The following is a 19,127-nucleotide window of genomic DNA, read 5'->3' as shown; positions in this document are numbered from 1 at the left end:
GTAAACTTGAACACGCACAATTTCGACCCAGGGAACAGCCAACACATCTAGTTTGTCTTAATACAATTTGTAGAAGAGTTTTTTTTAGTACATCGATATTTTTGCATTAATGGGAGGGGAAATTCGGCTAAGCCACATAATGAGCAGTCTAATTTGATATCGAATTCGTTATTCACGATATTCGAACTTAAGACCTTTCACTTTCAAGTGAAGAGGAATACCACCAGGCCGTAGTACTGAGTAGCAAAAGAATATTAAGTTCCATTACCCATCTGCGGGTAAATGATTACGAGCTATTGATGTACGCAAAGTTCACGATGCATGTAAATTGGACTTTCCATGCATCACCAGCTCATACGACTGGGTTTACCAATTCACATTTGTGGAATTATTGTTCACGTTATGGAACAAATTCAGAACACTAGCATCTAATTTAAAGTATTTCATTCGTTTTTGTATATAAGTTCAAATTGAATGAGAAATTTGGAGAGAAAAAATGTGGTTAAAAAAGGTGGGTGCTTTATAAATTACTAGGGTTTTTTTATCATAAATAGTTTTTGAAATTGACTCTCACATCAAGATAATCTCTGAAATTGAAAATCGATCAATGTAGTCTCTGAAAATAAGTGTCGCAAATCAATATGGTCATTCCATCACTGTTTTGTTAAGTGTTGATGTGGCATATAAATGGGCCTCATAAGTCCATTTTTTAATCACAAATGGTCATTGAAATTGACCCGCGACATCAAAAATAGTCCCTAAAATTGAAAATCAACCAGTGTAATCCCCAAGTAAGTTTCTCAAATCAATGTAATCATTCCGTCACAATTCTGTCAAAAATTATGTTGTGTGCAGATGACACATAAATATGTCACACAAGTCTAATTAAATTTTAAAAAAAATTACAAATAGGTTTAATAATTTAATAATTAATAAAAGGTTGTCAACTCAAAAACATAGTCTCGCAATCACCTTCGATCCCAATCCACATTCCTCTACCTCCATCTATGGTAGCCTTCGTTGTCTATTCTCTAGAAAACAAATTCTCAATACACCCATTTTTACACACTTTAACACCTTTCACCGAATTGGACTTGGATCGAGATCACCTTTTGTGATGGCTTGGATTAGCGATGACTTCTGTGACATCATTATTAACATTTAGGCGATCAACATTCCCACAACTTTAATCTAAGAGAGCTTGTTGGGCGCTTCCCTGGTGGTCTAGTGACACGGAGAACAACAAGGTTTGCCTTGAGATAATAAGATTCTAATTGAGGCGCGTCTATTGTTTGTTGAAAATTATTTCCAAACCCCCTCTTAGGCCTTTGTTAAGCCTTGTGCCTTTGAGAATTTATGGAAGAGATCTCTTCGGAGTAGGCCCTACTACAAGAAAAAAAAATGGGAATTTTAACGAAACACTCCAAGTACTGTTCACTTTTAACGAAAATGACATTTTTACTCTAAAAAATCACTTATGGTACTATTCACTCAACACCATTTTATCCTTTTGAATAAAACTCAAAGTTTTCAAGTCATTTTCATTAGTTTTCCTAAAAAAAAAAATCATTTTGTAAAAAAATATTTAGACAAATTTTTTAATTAATTATTAAGTTATTAAACCCACATCAACACATAATAATTTTTTTATAGAATTGGGGCGGAAGGCAACACCTATTTACAAGAACTAAATTGATCAATTTTCAATTTCAAGGACCATCTTGATGGTGTAGATCAATTTTAAGGATCATTTGTGATAAAAACCCGTAAATCTTGTGGAGCCTATTTATGTGTCACATCAGTACTTAACAGAATTGTGACGGAAAGACCATATTGATTAATTTTCAATTTCAAGAGCCATCTTGATGGTGAGGGTCAATTTCAAAAATCATTTGTGATAAAAACCCTAAATTATAATCAGACTGGTAGGAGATCTAAGTTATAGGCAAAGGAATTCAAATTCAAGAACTTAAAACTTCGTTTGGCATACACGATTGAATTTGAATGAATAAGGCAGCACTATTTAGAAAGTTTACAATCCAATCCTAGACACAAAACAAGGCCGTATATCCTCCTCAGAAGCATCTACCAATTCCAGTGAACATTCAAAATTTTCAATTAACATCATAAGGTAGCAGCTAATGATATTCTAATTGCGGGTATGAACTTGAGATGCTGAAGGCTTGTCTGGTCTCTCTTTCCGAGACTCCTCCGTGTTGTCTTTCCTCCCTGCAAGAATCATGGAAATCTGCAGGCCTCTGCTGAATGCTTGGTTGAAGAGCAAACGTGTTTGGAACTCTGATACAAACGGGAACCATGACAAAATCGCTATCGGCATGAAGATTACTAGCCCCATTATGTAATCGTATGCTCTTCCAAGCTCCATGATTGATTCCCAGAATCCTAGCCCTTTGAACATTGGCCTGCATGCTTGCCCGATCTTGAAGCAACGAAACAAACCATTGGTTTAGTGGATACAATCAATTACGAAAAGTTTAGGACATTTTTTCTAAGCATAATTTTGAGACGGGTATGTCGAAAAAAACAAACTTTCGGACGCTTAAACTACAGAGAACATTTCACATACCACAAGAAGGGCCCAGCCTGTGGGTAGGAAGGCAAGGATAGCAGCAAACAGATCTGAAATAGTAAGGCCACAAACAACAAATAGGACAGTCATGACTGACATGAAACCAAGAAACAAAAGCGCTTTCAGAATCCTGAACATGAGCTGAAAGTCGGTGCCAAATCTTCGTCTACCCATGGAAACCATCTGATGGAAACACGCAAAATAAGCAACATCAGATCAGATTAAGAGATATCTACATATTATCCTCCGAGAATAAAATAGCATGTTCATGACAAAACCAAGTCAAAACATTTAGCGCAAACATGCTTATTAGTTATTCGTGATTTATATTTGCATACCTTTAAAACGAGAAGAACAGTTACCATAACTATCCAAGAAAGTCCATAAACCTGCAAAGAAATTGAAAAAGTTGTCAAAAATAGGACTTAAGCCTAAACAACTATTTATAGGCCAAACTGGAGAACAACTAGGCAAATATAACGGAACATTACCAGTAAACTCTTGCTGTGATGGGCTATATCAAGGTGGTAAACAACTCCATATTGGTAAATAAGGAACCGCAACGCAAGTATTATCTCAATAATTCTTCCCCGGATAACTGTGTGTTTGAGGTGTTCCTGTTCTTCATTCCACCATGATTCCCAACTTTTGTCAGGTGCTATCCCAATACCACCACGATTTCCCATCCACCTCTTCCAATCTGTCCAATCATCTACAGTTTTCTGCCAGTCAAAGCTGGACGGATTGAATATGAAAGGAGCAAACAACCAGGAAGCAACCAGAAACCACATGGACAAAGTGATGAAAAAATATAGATTTGAACTCCTATACGATTGCCCGTAGACTCCATACACAATCAGCAGAATAAGCAATTCCAACCCCTTCACAAAGTGACTGTGCGAGTAAAGTCTGTAGTTCTCGGAAAACTTTGCATGGAAAACAACAAAACCACGACCAGTTGCTCGGTATTTAGATCCTCCGTGTAAGATTGTCCTTCCATAGTAATGGGCTTTTGTTCCTAGTTGGAATGTGAAGAAAACAGAGGCCAACTGGAGCTGCATGATGATGAGATCACCCAAGGCACTGCGGAACCCTTTCTCTAGGCCAATTTCCATGATCATTGGAAGCACAAGCAACAAGCCCAGTTGAAAGACAGACTGGGTAGCCAAAGCCTCTTCAAAGGCTTTGTTCTCATGTATGGCTGGATTCTCCAGGATCTCATTCTCTAATCCACTCATAACCATGTACATACGTCCATATAAAAACACATATACAGTCAGCACAGTTACCTGAAACAATATAACCTCCGTGTCAAGCTGCAATACATACTTCAATTGTAAAATACTACACCCCTTTACGCACATATACACAAAGCCAAAGACAACCAAAACGCATCCTCATAACTTTAATTATCCCCTTCCTATTGATACAATTCTCAGGTTCAATAAATTTATTGTGAATACGGCTGGCTGCTTTATCATCTGTAACTACTGCACCTGTCAAGGACATTGTATTGGTAGCATCTAATCATCTGGGAAATCTTCTCTTAAAACATGAATCAAACACAGCCAACCTAGTCCTATAGAAAAAGGATGGTTCAGTGAATTGCAAAGACTCCATTGACATCCGACGTGTTGTCTAAGCAATCTACTCAGCATAAAATACTAATGGAACAAAGTAAATCAATAGACAAAGGAGATTAGTTTTCGCTAGCATACCATACTACTAAAATAGAATCCAACTGTTGTGAAGTAAAAGGAAAGCATTCTGTAGAAATCAAACCGACGCCCAAGCCGGTAAACATCACGGCTAAGTGTCTGTTCTCCATTTCCATTTGAAACCTTAGCCTCAAAAAGTGATATTTGGTTCATTCCCACATCACGCCCCTTGCCTACTTGGATATACTCGTGATGCGTTATAAATCCCCCACGCATAGTTGAATTGTACCCTGAAGACATCAAGACAATTAGTCAACAGATACAATACTTAGTGGATGATCTTGTTAAGAATGGAATATTACCTGCAAATATATCCTCACTTAAGTTTATTACTTTTGAAGCTTTGCTTATGCCACCCCTTGTTATGTGGAAGATTCTGTCAAATATATCAGGATGACCATAATGGAACCGTACCCTGTCAAGTTGGAATGACATTAGATAGGTACTGGAATGGTAATAGTATATAAATAACAAACAATTGAGGATTGGATTACAGTTCTGGTGGCTAGAGTTGATAGATATTAATCCTCTCACCACGCCCAAACCCAGGAATAAAGTTCAAGACAAGATTAGAATGCAGCTCAGTCAAATGTAAAATTTACGGCTTACCTCAGTGGATTTGCCAAAATTCTTTGGCCAATTGTTACAAAACTGGTCTCTTGATTCGACATGAACCAAGCAAGTGATGAAACACTGTACATAAAGAAGGAAAATGAAAAATGAGCGCATAACACTACTATTTCAACTAGTCAGCCCATAATGGTCCATAAATCATGAACATATATCAAAAGGCTGACCTTCCAGTGAAAATATGCTCCCTTAGACCCAATATTGTGGGTTTTCGATGCCCACGACGATTCTTTAAGAATTCCTCCAACACATTTCTCATCTTGAAAGCTTCTTCAAAGTAATTATCCTGGAAAAAAGAATGAATAAAGCACAATATAACAACCTTTTTCCTCTTTCAGTAAGTGGCCCACCTTGTAAATAATTTTTACATAAAGACACATGGAGAGCTACCTGATTCATGTCTATTGTCTGCAGGGCTTCCCCGCGAGTAAAGATAATGGCATGATTTTGATTTTCAGGTTTTCCTTCGCCAATATCTGTAGGAGGACCTGGGAGCTTGATGCGGTATATTTCCTGGCAATACAAGCAAAGGAAGTATTAGTTATCAACTGTTGGCTACATTCGATAAGGCTCATATGAGTGCACCAATCTCAATACAGGCAGGAAGGGCCAGCTCCTAATTACTCCATTATATGTGTGGTGGACTCCTCGACACTTTGATTATAGATGAAGCTTCTCTACAACGAAACCGGCATCAATCAAAAGTAATACTGCTTGATGTACATTATACATCTATGTTGTATGAGAGTGAGTTTCTTTCTTTTCCTTTTTAAGTCCTATACTCTTACCTCCATTACATTCTTCTATTTTATTTATTAAGAAAAATCCACAACCTCTCTTACGCTATTATTCTAGGTCTTGTCCTCAACTCCAAAATAAAAACCACAAATTTGAATTAGTAATTATTTGCAGTGCATAATATTAAAAAAAAAAACTAAAGTATTCATGCACATATTCATATATTACAAAAAAGAAGATAATTCAATAAATATTTTCTATTCCAGAAATAATTACTCAACAAAGGCGAACGATTCACTTTGAAATAAAGCTGAAAAGCTAAATTTGAAAAAGTTACTAATTTGCGGTTTATTCCTTCCGGTTTATGCACATAATGTACTTTTTTGATAAAGAGACAATTTTACTAGGAAAAAAGAGGCAAAACAGAGAGGGTGGTCCAGCAGACAAGCCCAAACACCACTACAACAACAAGGACCACAAAACCAAGCAAACAACAGCCTAGTAAGTTTTTTTCTGTTTAAGGCACATGCTATGCATTGTTCAGTGTGTATAGAACTAGCAGTCTTCCCCATACCTCATCCCATTTGTCACCACCCTTGACTAGAACAGAATAGTAAGTTTTTTTGGGTTTTCCTTTCACTTGCTCCTCCGTTGTATCTATGTAAGCAATACGTAGAGATGGATACCTACAAAAACAGTTACAGATTTAACGATGCCATCAACAAATTAAATAGCAAAGTTATCTACACATTGATCATCCTATGGAAATATTGACTCACGTTAGCATCAGCTTCAGGATATTATTGTAACAACTTTTTTCCCGAGATTCATTGGAGATTTTCTGAGCACCATAGACCTGACAAGAAACTACATAAGTAAACTTCAAATCTGCCAGAGCTTGTGCACGATCATCAGAAGCCGGGTGAGCCTGCTCGTCATTTTCACTTAAGGCTGAGGTTTGGTAGTCTTCAAAAACAGCTGCAAAACAACCATCTTCCACTTTACTAGCTTTTACAAAATTTTGGAACCAAAATCAGGTAATGTTGATCTTGAAACACATTATCTGTAACAGAGACCACTAACCACCATCTCCTGCTGTTTCCAGGAAACACTGAAGGTCTAGAGCCTCCCTATAGTACATCATCCCTCTCACTAGCAGAAAAATACAGATAAAATGTATAAGTTCATATATTAAATGATAATTGTACAAGAGACCAATTCACTCATTAATCCAGACCTGTTCTAGAAAGTGTCTGTGCTCTGTAAGATGCCCATTGACGAGTTAACTCTAACTTGTTGTTCTCAGAAAACTTGTTTTTAGGATCATTTATCCGTTCCCCAAAATTTGTCCATTCATCTAGTTGGCAATCATAATTGGTTGGCAAGGGTAAGTTCAAGTCAATTCCAAAAATGAAAAGGTAATGCAGAAATGAGACTGACACGCACCAGGATATATTTTCTTCAGGTAGAACAAAATTGAGATTCCATCCTCATTTTCTTTCGTAAGTTCCTCATCAGAGTAGAGGACATCTTCTTTGTAATAAGGAGTCAGAACACTGAACCATAAATCAGGAAGAAAATTGAACTTATTTTAGCAATTATCAGACAAATGTTGGAAGAAAAATCATATCGATCCTTCAACTTTAACAAAGTATCAGAAACATGTCAATAAGGAGGCTTTTTTGTTATTTCCTTATTCCATTTAGCAGCCTAATTTCACCATTGACAAACTACGTGTTTATAATGACTGACCTAAATGAGAGCATGCTGCGAACTTTGGGAGCACGTGGCATGTTCATGAATAAGGAGTTCGCAAAAAAGGTGATGCGCCTGCGAGCTTCCAAGTTTTGAGGCACATTGATGGCAGACTCTTTGACGGTCAAAAGCAAATGAAGTCTCACTACCTAATTTAATGTAGAAGATGGTGAGACCAAAAGATCTTAGCAATTCAGTTAATGCCAATAACAAAAGAATGTCTCCCAAAGTTACCTTTTCTATCCAAGCCTTCTCCCTCCGAGATGTATTATGTCTAAGGTCAATCTTAAGCTTTTGAAACCTTTGCTCCTTCTTGACGTTTGCACCATCAGTGTAATGTGCTTGCTCCAGTATTCTACAGAGAGAAGAAGAAAACCATTAACGCACAGGAGACGGAAGGGCCCATTTTTTGGTTATGACAGCTTTTGTTCTGCCACCAGTATGCACTTATTTCTTAGTACTCACGCATGGCCGTTGATCATAACATCCTGTGTGATAATCTCCATGATATCTTGAAGAACATTGATTATCTGACGCATGGAATTATCGACATTCTCTCCTTCGGCTTGCTGCCAACAGACCAACTTAAGTAATCAGAAAGGAAAAGTATAATGTTCACATTGTCTAGACTATCAGTTCATTACTAAAAAAAATTTAGGAAGGCATCGAAGGAAGTATGTTACCAAGAGCTTTAGAAATTTCTCCAACCTCTCGCTAAGAAATGGCAGCCCACTCATGCGGAAAGTAGTCAAAAATTTCCGCTGCTGTATACTACTGTCTACTTCCTTGCATATGTGGTTTACAATCCTGTTATATAAGATGAAACATATTTTTATAATACGGAGGATAAAATTGTGCAAGCAGATTCTGGTTATCCATGACATTCAAACTGGTATGCTTCTAACTTACATCTTATCCTCTTCCTCTTCCAGAAGGCCAGTTATAATATCCCTGAGTGTCTCATAGCATTCAATTACTGCTGAGTACATATAATCATCACTCTTGATCTTTCTAAATAAATCATCATCTGCCTTCCCTGTAAAATCTTTTGCCATGTCCAATGCTATCGGAATCTTCACATGTGAAAAAATAATACGAGTTACAGATTGGATTTGTACATAAAATTAACATATGAAGGCATCTAAAATATATATACCTTACTAGCAAGCAAGAAAGGAGGCCACTGGACAACAGTCACATCTTCTGATGAATATGGAACAAACAGCAGATCTTTATCTCTGGTTTATTTTGAACAGATATAATCAGAAACTCGCCAAAACTGTGTTGCAAGGTAAAATAGAGAGCAAGAAGAAGTTAACCTATTGCTGATAAGGTCTTCCAACCGCATTGAATTTATGAACCCATTCCAGACTTGAGAGAAATTAGCAATGTTCTTTCGTTCGAGTGCCTCATCCTGCCACATCAAAGTGTTTACTTTTTAGCCAAAAATCTGAAAGATAAAAGGTTGCATCTCACGTTTGTTTCATTGACAAGAAGTACCAAACAAAGTACCTGCATCAGTGTTTGGTGCGTAAATCATTTGTGTATGGCATGAAATATAATTATGAGGGGAAAAATCAACTTAAATTCCATGTGCTATAGAGCAACATTAAAACAATGATTAATTTAGTACCACCAATTGTCCTTTCTCCTTTGCATCCTCATTGCCTGACGGCATAAGACGATTACTGAAAGCAGAAGGCACAGACTCAAATCTGGACCTCAACATCCCAAGGGTCCGTATCTGAGAGAGAACAAATTGTTATAAATGGATCATTGGGAAGAAAAACAAGAAGACAAGCTGAGAGCCTGAGAGATGTAGAGACGTTAAATGTAAAGAGACAGATTAAATTTGCCACCGACCTCACCCAAATGGCTGAATGCTCCATGAATCCCACCAAAGATAGTAGAAAATATTGCATACCATATTTGTGCATCCATAAAATAAACCTATATACCAATTATTATTCAAAAGTGTTAATTTACATAAGCATGTACAAGAAATACAAACTTTATCATATGACAGTTTTCACTCAATTAGAATTCTTCAGCGGCTCACTTACCAGGACAATTGGAGCCCATATTGCAATGACAACGCCAATATTATGAGTTACTACAGCAGTTCCAAATGCAAATTACTAGTAAGCACGGGCTATAGTTAAAAACGTTTTAAGTAAAAGCAGTATAACAAATTTTGAAATATTACCATGTGGAAAGAACTCATGCCATTGATAATTACTTATAGGCATCTCCATTATTATTTTTGTTGGTGCTACAAGTGGCAGTATCTGTTATCATAATACTCAAATACAAATTAGTAATAAAAAATATGAATTCAATGGATCCTCAAAGGAAAAACGCTCTATAGTAATTGAAACACCTACAATTAAGTGATCACACCCCAAGAAAGTGAGCAGTTGTTCCCTAGTTCTAGGACCAGGTATACATGAATTCAGTATTTGGGCATCAACTTGCAACAGGAAGTTAATGAAGTTTGACATCTATTTACCATGTATACAGTTACAGTTACGATTCATACAAATCAGCACTTAATGTTTCGCAATTTGACAGGGTAAAGTTTCCTGGTTTAAAAAGAAAATTATTGTTGTTCATCTCTAGGTGGAATACATTAGGAGACAAAGGTAGTACAAAAATAACAAGCAACATTAATATAAAACAACCGAGGTCCAAAAGTACAAGATCAGGCTAGTGGAGTTGAGAACTCTTGCTGGCTAAGACTAGAAATGATGTGATGTTCTTTACATATGTTGCTTCTGGTTTTCCAGAATTATCTTTTCTACTGGCCAATGAGAAAGAAGTCAGGTAACTTAACATTTCACCATACCTTTCTCAACGAATCTATTACTTTCTTCTAACTTCTTAGATGGTAGATTATGCGGTAATCTTCAATAATGACTTATAGGCTATAATTGATTTGGGGAAAGATTAATAAAACATGTAATCCTGGCCATAATTCTATACACGGTGTTATAGGATTTGAGATTCCAGGGTTATCAGTCTTAAGTTGAGCCTGTGTGTGGTGTGGTCAAGGAATTCTGTTCCATGTTATTGGAACTTTATAGAATTAGCACAGCGACTTATTTGTGGACTCAGGCTGCTACAACAACAACAACAATCCTACTCAGACTGCTATGCATCTCAAATTTCATAGGTCTTCAGTTTTAATTTCATGAGCTAACTGAGCTTATGCACACACAACACAACAGATTGTACTTATGTGGGTGTGTTTAAATCATTCAAATACCCAAACCCGTCATGCCTATGCCAATGTCTTGCTAGCATGTAAGTGAACTTGAATAAGAAACGGAAAATTAAAAAGGGTGTTAGATCAAGAAGAAGAATATTGAAGAAAAACGACCTCCACAAAATAGCTGAACGATAGCTTGCTGATTAGAAGCATGATCCAAAAAAGCGTATATCTGAATAGAAAGGTAATTCTGTTAAAATCAAAACCAAGGCATCAAATATCCATAGTAATGATTAATGAGTGGAAAGACAAGCAGCAAAATGGCCAACCCCCTCAGAGTTTTATCCAAACACATTCAACCCCAATCTCAAACAGTGAAGAAAAATAATAGAAGTGAAGATACTGATTACTTACTTCAGCAGTGAAAAGATGTCCTCATGAAGCCCTCTTCCGATATACAGTTTTGGCTGTAGTATAGCCAGAAACACATCGAAAAAAATCATTCAAATAGCCATAACTCAAACAAAAAGAACAGAGTGAAAAGAAATATCTACAACCACAAGGCAACAAGAAATTTGTTTAAGGCATGCTTGCCTGAGCCCACCACATAAAAAGAGTGACAATCCTCCAATTTGAGCGCTCTATGTGCCTCCGTAAAGGTGGAAGAAAAAATAGCACGGCGGCCAATATATTAGGAAGCAGATAGAGCGCAACAGCATAATTATAAAATGATTGATTCCGCCAATCCCTAGCCCAACTGCTGAAGAATTTCAAAAGTCCTGTAGGATTCTGCACAGAACTAGAATAACCAATAGGCAGAACCACAGCCCATGCACCAGCTACAGCGAATTTCAAGAGGTATCGTAGTATTTGAGTGAATTTCAAGCTCTTCCAACAATGCCAACTAAGAATTATATCCAGAGTGGCTGAAGAACATAGATACACAAGATAAGGAAGTGTAGCAGAAGAGTCAGTGAATTGATGGCATGCCATTAGAAAAGAATATAATGGTATATATTAAATGGAACAATTGCCAAGAACACCAACCTTGTAATAAGTTGAGGAAAGCATAAGTGATGAAGATGCTTAAAATGCTTCTGAAGACATCCGCATCAAAGAAAGCAGTCAGAGAACCAGAAGGACTCCATGCAACAATAAGCATAGCCTGAAAATCAGAATATAGTGAGGCACATTCCTTTACAAGAATTATATAGAATTAAAGAAAAGAAATTCTCCAACCTCCCTTAACTTTCATCTTAAAAACACATCATTTATTATCTAGGAAACGTATCAACCTCACTTTTGTTCAGGAGCACAACTTTGATTCAAATGGAAAAGCTCCCCCAAAGGTCTAGTCTCATGATAACAAAGAATCCCTCAACACATCCTTATCCAAGCAGGCAGGAATTTGAAAAAGAAAAATGCCACACATGCTCTTAGCAACAAAGATATTTCTGAATCGTGTAACTTCCCCACCATCTACCCAGGCCTCCACAAAATAAAACAGGATACAGAACGAATATGAACTCTTACCTTTTCCATCGCTCTCAAATTCCATCACCACCACTTAAGCTTGCATTGATAGGAAATTTTTAAATTTTTTTCTATTAAGTATAGACTATAGTATTCCTATATTGTTGTTTAAAATAGCTTGACTAAGGGAGGGTTTTGACTTTAGTCCACTTCCTTAGATGACTTCAGATCCAAATTGCTTTGAAAATTAAATATAGCAAACTCTCATCTAACTGACATATTATGTAAGTTAGTTCGTGAATTCACTGGCCTGATTTGAATTGAAGTGGGTATGGAAATGACATCATCATAGTATTATAACAGCATACGCAGCTGATATTAGTTACTGCAGAAGCAAAGGAAGTGTATGCTTGTTTTTCCAATCTTATTGATATGGATTGAAGAGGGCAGAAAAGGAGTACATTATTTGTAAGGTCATACTGAAAATCGAAAAGCAAACCAAAAAGTTGATCCTTACCGATGTAGAAAGACACTTACAACGTGGAGTTTAGTGTAAATTCATGATTGTATATTTGAGAACTCTAAGGGAGGTTGTAATCACTACTCAAACTATAAACATACAATTATAAATCAAGACTACCTGGAAAGCCAATATCAAGAATATCCACATTCGATCAAAACTTCTGTAGAGGTGCCAAAATGTTCGGACTTCTACAAAATTTGTTTTAGGTTTCCTCCTCCCACCAGCAGCTTGATTTGGCCTCTATCAAACATGTACGCAGATGAACACAAATTTATTAAAAAAAGGGGAAAAATCCTATGCATATGCAGACACAAATTATGTTTATGTACGTGAACATTGTGCATTAAGGACATGTTTCCATGCACATGTAGCAAGCAGAAAAGTCCAACTCATAAGAAAAGAGGAATTTTAGTAAACTGTGTGTAGCAATATAAGTAGTGTTTCTTCTGAACAAAACACTGGAATAAGATATTAAATAAAATGTTTCCGAATATGTCTAAGTTGTTAGTTGACCATCCCCCACTCAAAGTTATAAACAGAAAACATCAACAAAGATAAGTACCTCATCTTGCTTAAAAAAATCTGCTTTCGGGTCCATTGGCCACCCTAGCCTAAAACATCTGTCGGACCTAGAAGGAACAAACAGGCCTTTCAGCTATTTTATATCTGAACGGACGGAAAGCAAAATTTACCATCAAAGATGCGGACCAGAAGTATTCATTTAGATCATCATAATTTCTCCATCTTGAATGACTTGCCGTGCCATTTTTGTTTCTCTTTGCTTCCTTTGCAAAAAAAAAAATTCAAGTTTTGAATTACAAAATTGTAATGAAAATGCTTCTTGTGGAGAAATACAGGCAGTAGAATACAATCTTTACCATGTACAAGACTTGGTAGATAGGAGTTACAACATCCCTCAAAAAAGACTCTTCATCCCGTGCTGCTGCTTGGTATGTTTCTCCAGTAGCCGGATGCACATTGCTAAATAAAATTCCATACATCTCATTGGCCATCTTAACAATTAAGGAAGAAAAGTTGTTGTCAGACCTTGTAAGTTTCAGGATATATAAAAGTGCATACTTATGAAAAAGTCGTGTATTAAGAACCAGCATGATTCTCTACAATTTTACAATATGATATTTATGTCGTAGACAAGAAGTCTGTAGAATCAATTACCAAATAACTATTTCTTTCACAACAGAACAAACAGAAAAATAAATAGAGTGAAAAAAATTGAATGAGTAACGTAACTACTTTCATAGATAAGTTATTTTTTGGAGTACTTAAATTCAAAGAATAGTTATTAAATTGACACAAATGAGGAAATGAAATTTCATGCCAAATTAGTAAATTACACAGAATTTTAACGTATAATAATATATTTTATAATATATCTTACACAGTATGAACTTACACATAAATCTATCTTATAATATCTAATAATATATTTGGTTCAGCTATTTACATGTAACTAAAGCTGAACCAAGTTCATTTTACGACTGCTAACACATCCCTCACTATATGAGAATGAGAATAATCTCTGAACTCATTCTCAAAAAAAAAAAAAAAAAAAAAAAAAAAAAAAAAAAAAGAACAAGTTGGATGGAAGAACAAGTTTAAATTAGTGACTACTGTAGCACTCCTAGAAATTTAATGTGCCCGCAATTTAGCTGGAACCACTTACGCTGCTGCTGTGATTTTTATGTTTTACTTTACAACTCACCAGTATGTACTTTTGGACTTTCATTTTGTTTTTCTACTGTTTTAATAAATGGTGAGGAATTGGTTTTAAAATCAAGTTTGCCATCAGGAGGCTAGCTATAATAAGAAACGAAGAAAATGATGGAAACTACTACAAGATTTAGCCGTTCTCAAAATTATTTTCGTAAAAAATGGGACATGGTATAATAAAAAAGAAAAATGTTATGACATGAAACTCTAGACCATTCATCCAGATGAGCTAATAATATGAAAAGAAAGCATACATACCTGGTGGAAAATATAGCATAAGCATTCAGGCATGAATCGAATATTTGAAGCTTCACCCCATATGAGAAGATAGAGCGCAATGTAAATAAGTTCCAATTGTTGTCTGTCAGAACCTCGAGGGAACCTTAAAAGTTGGGGAGAGGAGGAGGGGCAGAGACACCAAATGAAAATTAGTAGTGCTGAAATGGTGACAACTCTATATGAATTCAAAATTTGAATTAAGGCATCAACTTATAACGTGGATGGTATTTAGATTGCTCACCTAAGATTGGATTTACAATGCAAATAGTTAAACCAGGAACGATAATTTTTAAAAACTTTCTCCATCAAACGTTGTACAGTGGAACTATTCAACTGCAATAAGCTTCTGTTAATCTTTAATCATCGCGTAAAAATTAAAATACAGTCAAGAAAAATGGGAGCATGGATAACTCAAAGCAAAGAATAAACACAAAGCATCTCAAAGGAAAAGAGATGTACCTCAGTGTAATTTTCAAGATTTCTATGTCTTACGTCCATGTTGGCAAGTAGCAAGAGTAAGTGTTCCCTCTGATTTGCCACATTTCCTTTCTTCAAACCACCAAAAAGAAATTTCCATTAAGAAACTTAAACATGCCTCAGTGAGTCTATACAATCGGATAGGTTTAGGGTTAGCATCAATGTTTTAAAAGGCGAAGGCGAGGCCAGGGTGTTTCACGGATAGCCTCGACGCGCCAGGCGATAGCCTCATGGTACCTAAGGTTATTATACTACTTAATATACATATAAAGTTTAATACTGTCATGGATAGCCTTGCCTAGGCAATAGCCTCACGGTACCTTAGATTTTTTTTTTTTTTTTTGAGAAGAAACAAACATTTTATTAAAGAACAGAGAAAAACACAGAAGTGGATAAGAAATCCACCAAGAACAAAAACAAGAAAAACTCTCAAGAGGATCTGGCTATATCAACAAAACCTAAACCTAAATCACTTTACTGCTGCTAACATATCCCACAGTAACTGAGAAAGCTTGCCAAGCAATCAAATTTGACTATTTTTATTATTTCTCAAGTTCACATCATAAAGTCATAAAAACCGAATAGAATAAAATTAGCATGAGTTTTATAAAAACCCTGCCCATAATGACGTCGTTTTGGGTTTGGGCTTTTTTTTTTTTTTTAAATAAAAAAGTTCAAACGCCCAGGCAATAGCCTAGGCCTTTAGGCTAGTCTCTAGCCCACCCCCGCTGGGCATAGGCGTTTTCTTCACAGCTCCACCCCAAAAGGCAAGTCTTAAAACTAGTTTTTTAAAACACTGGTTAGCATACACAAATAATTTCGGACCTATGGCACATATAAGAACCAAGATACCATGAAAGAAATGGGTATTTAGGGCAGAAGTTACCTGAAACCCGAAGATAGAGGAAAGCCAATCAAGTATATCATTGACAGGTTTAATCCTCTCTGCTGGCATTGTTGACTTGTCTTCAGGGTTCGTGGGTTGTACATGAAATCTTGGCATTGGAAGACCATTCACATTTTGTACAGCACGAAGCGCTGCTTTGATCTAATATTTTTCAGGTGAAAATAAGACGATAAAGCAGTAAGCAAGAGAGAAAAATAAGATTTCATGAAACTAAATCAGAGAGGAATGGAAATCACATATACTGCGCATGTACAACCTCGGGAAGTTCCATAATTGCTGGTTTAACACCAACAGTATATAACGGAAGAATGTTATAGTTGACATACTGCTCCCTTTTCTTCTTGACATCTTCAGCCATCTTCTTTGTCTGTAACGACAAAATTATTTTCAGTACCTTCTGTGTCAAACTGTCTGTTAAGGACTTGAGCATCCCCCAATCATAAAATTCAAACCTGTTGATCTATTTGGGATTGATGTACCACTGTCTGGAGCACATCATACAGTACTGTTGCAATCTGACAATTCTTAGCCATCTCTTCCCTTCAAGAGTTAGCATCCAAATATATAAGAAACAATGATTAATTCAATTAGCAAAGAAAGCCAGCATATCAAAAATTCAAAGACAAGCCTTACGGTTTCTTTGTGTACTCTCCATCTTTGATATTTTTCTCATAGAATTGGTGGTAATACTTCAGAATTTCTTGTGCATCAGATCTAGCAAGCTGATGTTTTGTCTCTGTTTCTTCCTGCAACGAACAGAAATATAAATATTAGTCATGACATTGAATTAGGATTAGCCTTAAAAGATTATTTTAAAATGGAGCCTGGTATGAATTGTTGTCTTATTTCCTAACAGCCTAAAGTTTTGGGGGTCCAATTGTTGTCTACACTCCACAATGGAATCAGAGCTCTAAGTGCAGTAGGTCTTGAGTTTGAAACTTCTAATCATGGATGACAAAGGATAGAGGAGGAGAAGAAGAAATAAAATAAATATTGCCACATTAACATACAGATGAAATCACAGGTGAACTATACACACACCAACGAGAAATATAAATGAAGTGCTAAGATCAGGCCAATCTTCAGGAAAAAAGAAATAAAAAATACAAGACGCCATTAACAATTTAATGGTCTACCTTTTCAAGTCTGTGCAACAGAAGCGTCTTAAACTGTCGAACACCACGTCCACTTGATGTTGGATCCATCGTATGTGCCTTCTCAAATCCATGGAAGCGGCCTGAAAGCACAAAAAAATATCAACCTAACAGACTAATATATTCCGCCACTATAAACAACAATGAAGCTCACTTACCAAGCTAAGCAGGAACACTTGGCACAAAGAACATTAAGATTCTATCCGCATTGGAAATAGAGATTAAAAAACTTATTAATGGGAAACAAAAGACTTATTAAGATTTTCTGCCATATTTTCTCTCTTGGTTGTTTTCATGTATGCTAATGTACCATAGTCTAGAAACAGTATAACAACACTCCGTTGCAGACAATAAAACTCATCATTAATGCTAATTTGAAACAAAAACAGCACCATGAGTGAGAAAAACATTCATTGAAGGACAAAGAAAGAGTAGAAAAACAGAGAAGTGCCAACAAGAGGCATGTAATATTTCCACGCTAATAAGTTCAAGCTATATGGAATGTAGTTCCACTTTATCACCAGAATATAGCTAGATCCAATTGAAATGCAAGTTTCCTAGTTCGACTAAGTTGTATATACCACCAACCAAGTCACTTCTTCTTTATCCGGGCTTCCGACTGGTGACAGAGGCAAATAATCCTATGCCCCATCAGAAGTATTCGGTGGCTAACATTCTTGATTTTCCTTACAGGGCTTTGATTTCTCTTCCATCTACCAACCACACCTCCCCTTTCATTCTCCCTTAATCAAACTAACCTGGTATTATCGCCATTCTTAAAGACCGATAAGGATAATCGAGGAAATAATGAACACTGAATTTAACAATTTAACATTCTCTTCCAAACCATGCATACAAATGAATTCATGCAAGAAAAAATTCAAACTTTTGTTGTCACTAGGTTCCAAACAGTATGAATTGCAAACTAACATGACAAATTAAAAGTGAGGGCAACAATAACATACAGAGATAAGCAACCCTAGGGTTGTCCTTCTCAATCTCATTGGCGACTCGAAAAATCGGAGCAATTGAGGGAAGTCCCGGGGGCACATTAATGTCCAACGCCTCGTCCTCGATCAGCATGTCCAAAACCTTAGTGGACATTCTCGTCATTCCCCTCGATGACGACCGTTGAAGCCCCCCCGGGTGGTCGGTCTTCGTCCCGCTGGAGCTCGCCATTTCCGAAAAGCACCGCCAATCCTCAGCCTCCTCTCGGTTTCAGCTCTCACTGATTTCAATGTGGGTTGTGAATTAAGGAAAGATGTCATCTTTCTAGGTATTTAGAGAGAGAGATACTTTGGGAGGGGGGAGGGGAAAAGGAAAGCAAAGTGGGGTTTTGCTCTCGAAGCAAGAAAGGAATTGGTGATGGGAGGGTTCGGTTTTGTTTGTTTTCAGAAGCTTTTTGAAGTGCTTTTGCTTTTGGAATTGGAGACTTGTGATAAACAAATCTGTAATCAGCAGCGCGGAAGTGCTTTTCTTTTTTACTGGGTGTTTCTGCTTTTGGGAGAGTCTGCTTTTTTAAAATCAGCGGAGTTTGCTTAGTACTGGAAGCTAACAGGGCGGGAACTGTGAGTGACTCCGTAAAGAAGAAAGAAGGTGGGGACCCCTAAAGCCATGAGGGTAACACGTGGAAAATATGATTCGAACATATTTACTTAGGTTGAAAGTATTAAAAGACGTTAAGCAGCTAGTCGAGCGGCAGATTAGAGCCTAAAACTAAGGCAAATTAGACATAGTTATATTGGGATACATAAATTACAAAATAATATGACATGTAAATTATATGGTATTAAAATATATTGAAAACATGAGGAATAAGCATATGATGACTGTTCATCTAAGTATTTAACAAGTCTCTTACATTTTATTGAAAAATTAAAATACCAAATGAAAGTAATCGATTTTCTATCTAAGTCAGAGTCGCGACCTAGGTGAGTGCCTATG

General features: G+C 36.5%; 1 protein-coding gene across 1 annotated transcript; it reads right to left on the bottom strand.

The window, feature by feature from the left end:
* Positions 1-1,939: 1,939 nt before the first annotated feature.
* On the bottom strand, positions 1,940-18,749 carry LOC126611172 (callose synthase 7). Its single transcript, XM_050279362.1, has 42 exons — positions 18,149-18,749; positions 17,166-17,266; positions 16,663-16,775; positions 16,482-16,569; positions 16,286-16,396; positions 16,009-16,170; positions 15,105-15,194; positions 14,887-14,978; positions 14,625-14,748; positions 13,514-13,648; positions 13,344-13,420; positions 13,198-13,264; positions 12,753-12,875; positions 11,687-11,804; positions 11,234-11,565; positions 11,054-11,106; positions 10,811-10,871; positions 9,638-9,719; positions 9,495-9,544; positions 9,295-9,381; positions 9,065-9,175; positions 8,751-8,845; positions 8,588-8,669; positions 8,341-8,504; positions 8,115-8,238; positions 7,897-8,000; positions 7,666-7,786; positions 7,429-7,580; positions 7,123-7,232; positions 6,914-7,033; positions 6,760-6,828; positions 6,456-6,654; positions 6,251-6,362; positions 5,329-5,451; positions 5,106-5,224; positions 4,918-5,001; positions 4,611-4,723; positions 4,309-4,538; positions 3,082-3,879; positions 2,929-2,979; positions 2,588-2,773; positions 1,940-2,440 (listed from the first exon to the last, which is right to left on the bottom strand). Exons 1-42 carry the CDS (start codon positions 18,360-18,362, stop codon positions 2,150-2,152), a joined length of 5,838 nt encoding a protein of 1,945 aa, XP_050135319.1. The 5' UTR covers positions 18,363-18,749; the 3' UTR covers positions 1,940-2,149.
* Between the last annotated feature and the right edge of the window lie 378 nt (positions 18,750-19,127).

This window comes from Malus sylvestris, chromosome 17 (assembly GCF_916048215.2).
Source record: "Malus sylvestris chromosome 17, drMalSylv7.2, whole genome shotgun sequence".
Taxonomy (NCBI): domain Eukaryota; kingdom Viridiplantae; phylum Streptophyta; class Magnoliopsida; order Rosales; family Rosaceae; genus Malus; species Malus sylvestris.
The sequence above is the reverse complement of the archived record's forward strand: the minus strand, read 5'-3'. Positions and strand labels throughout refer to the sequence as shown.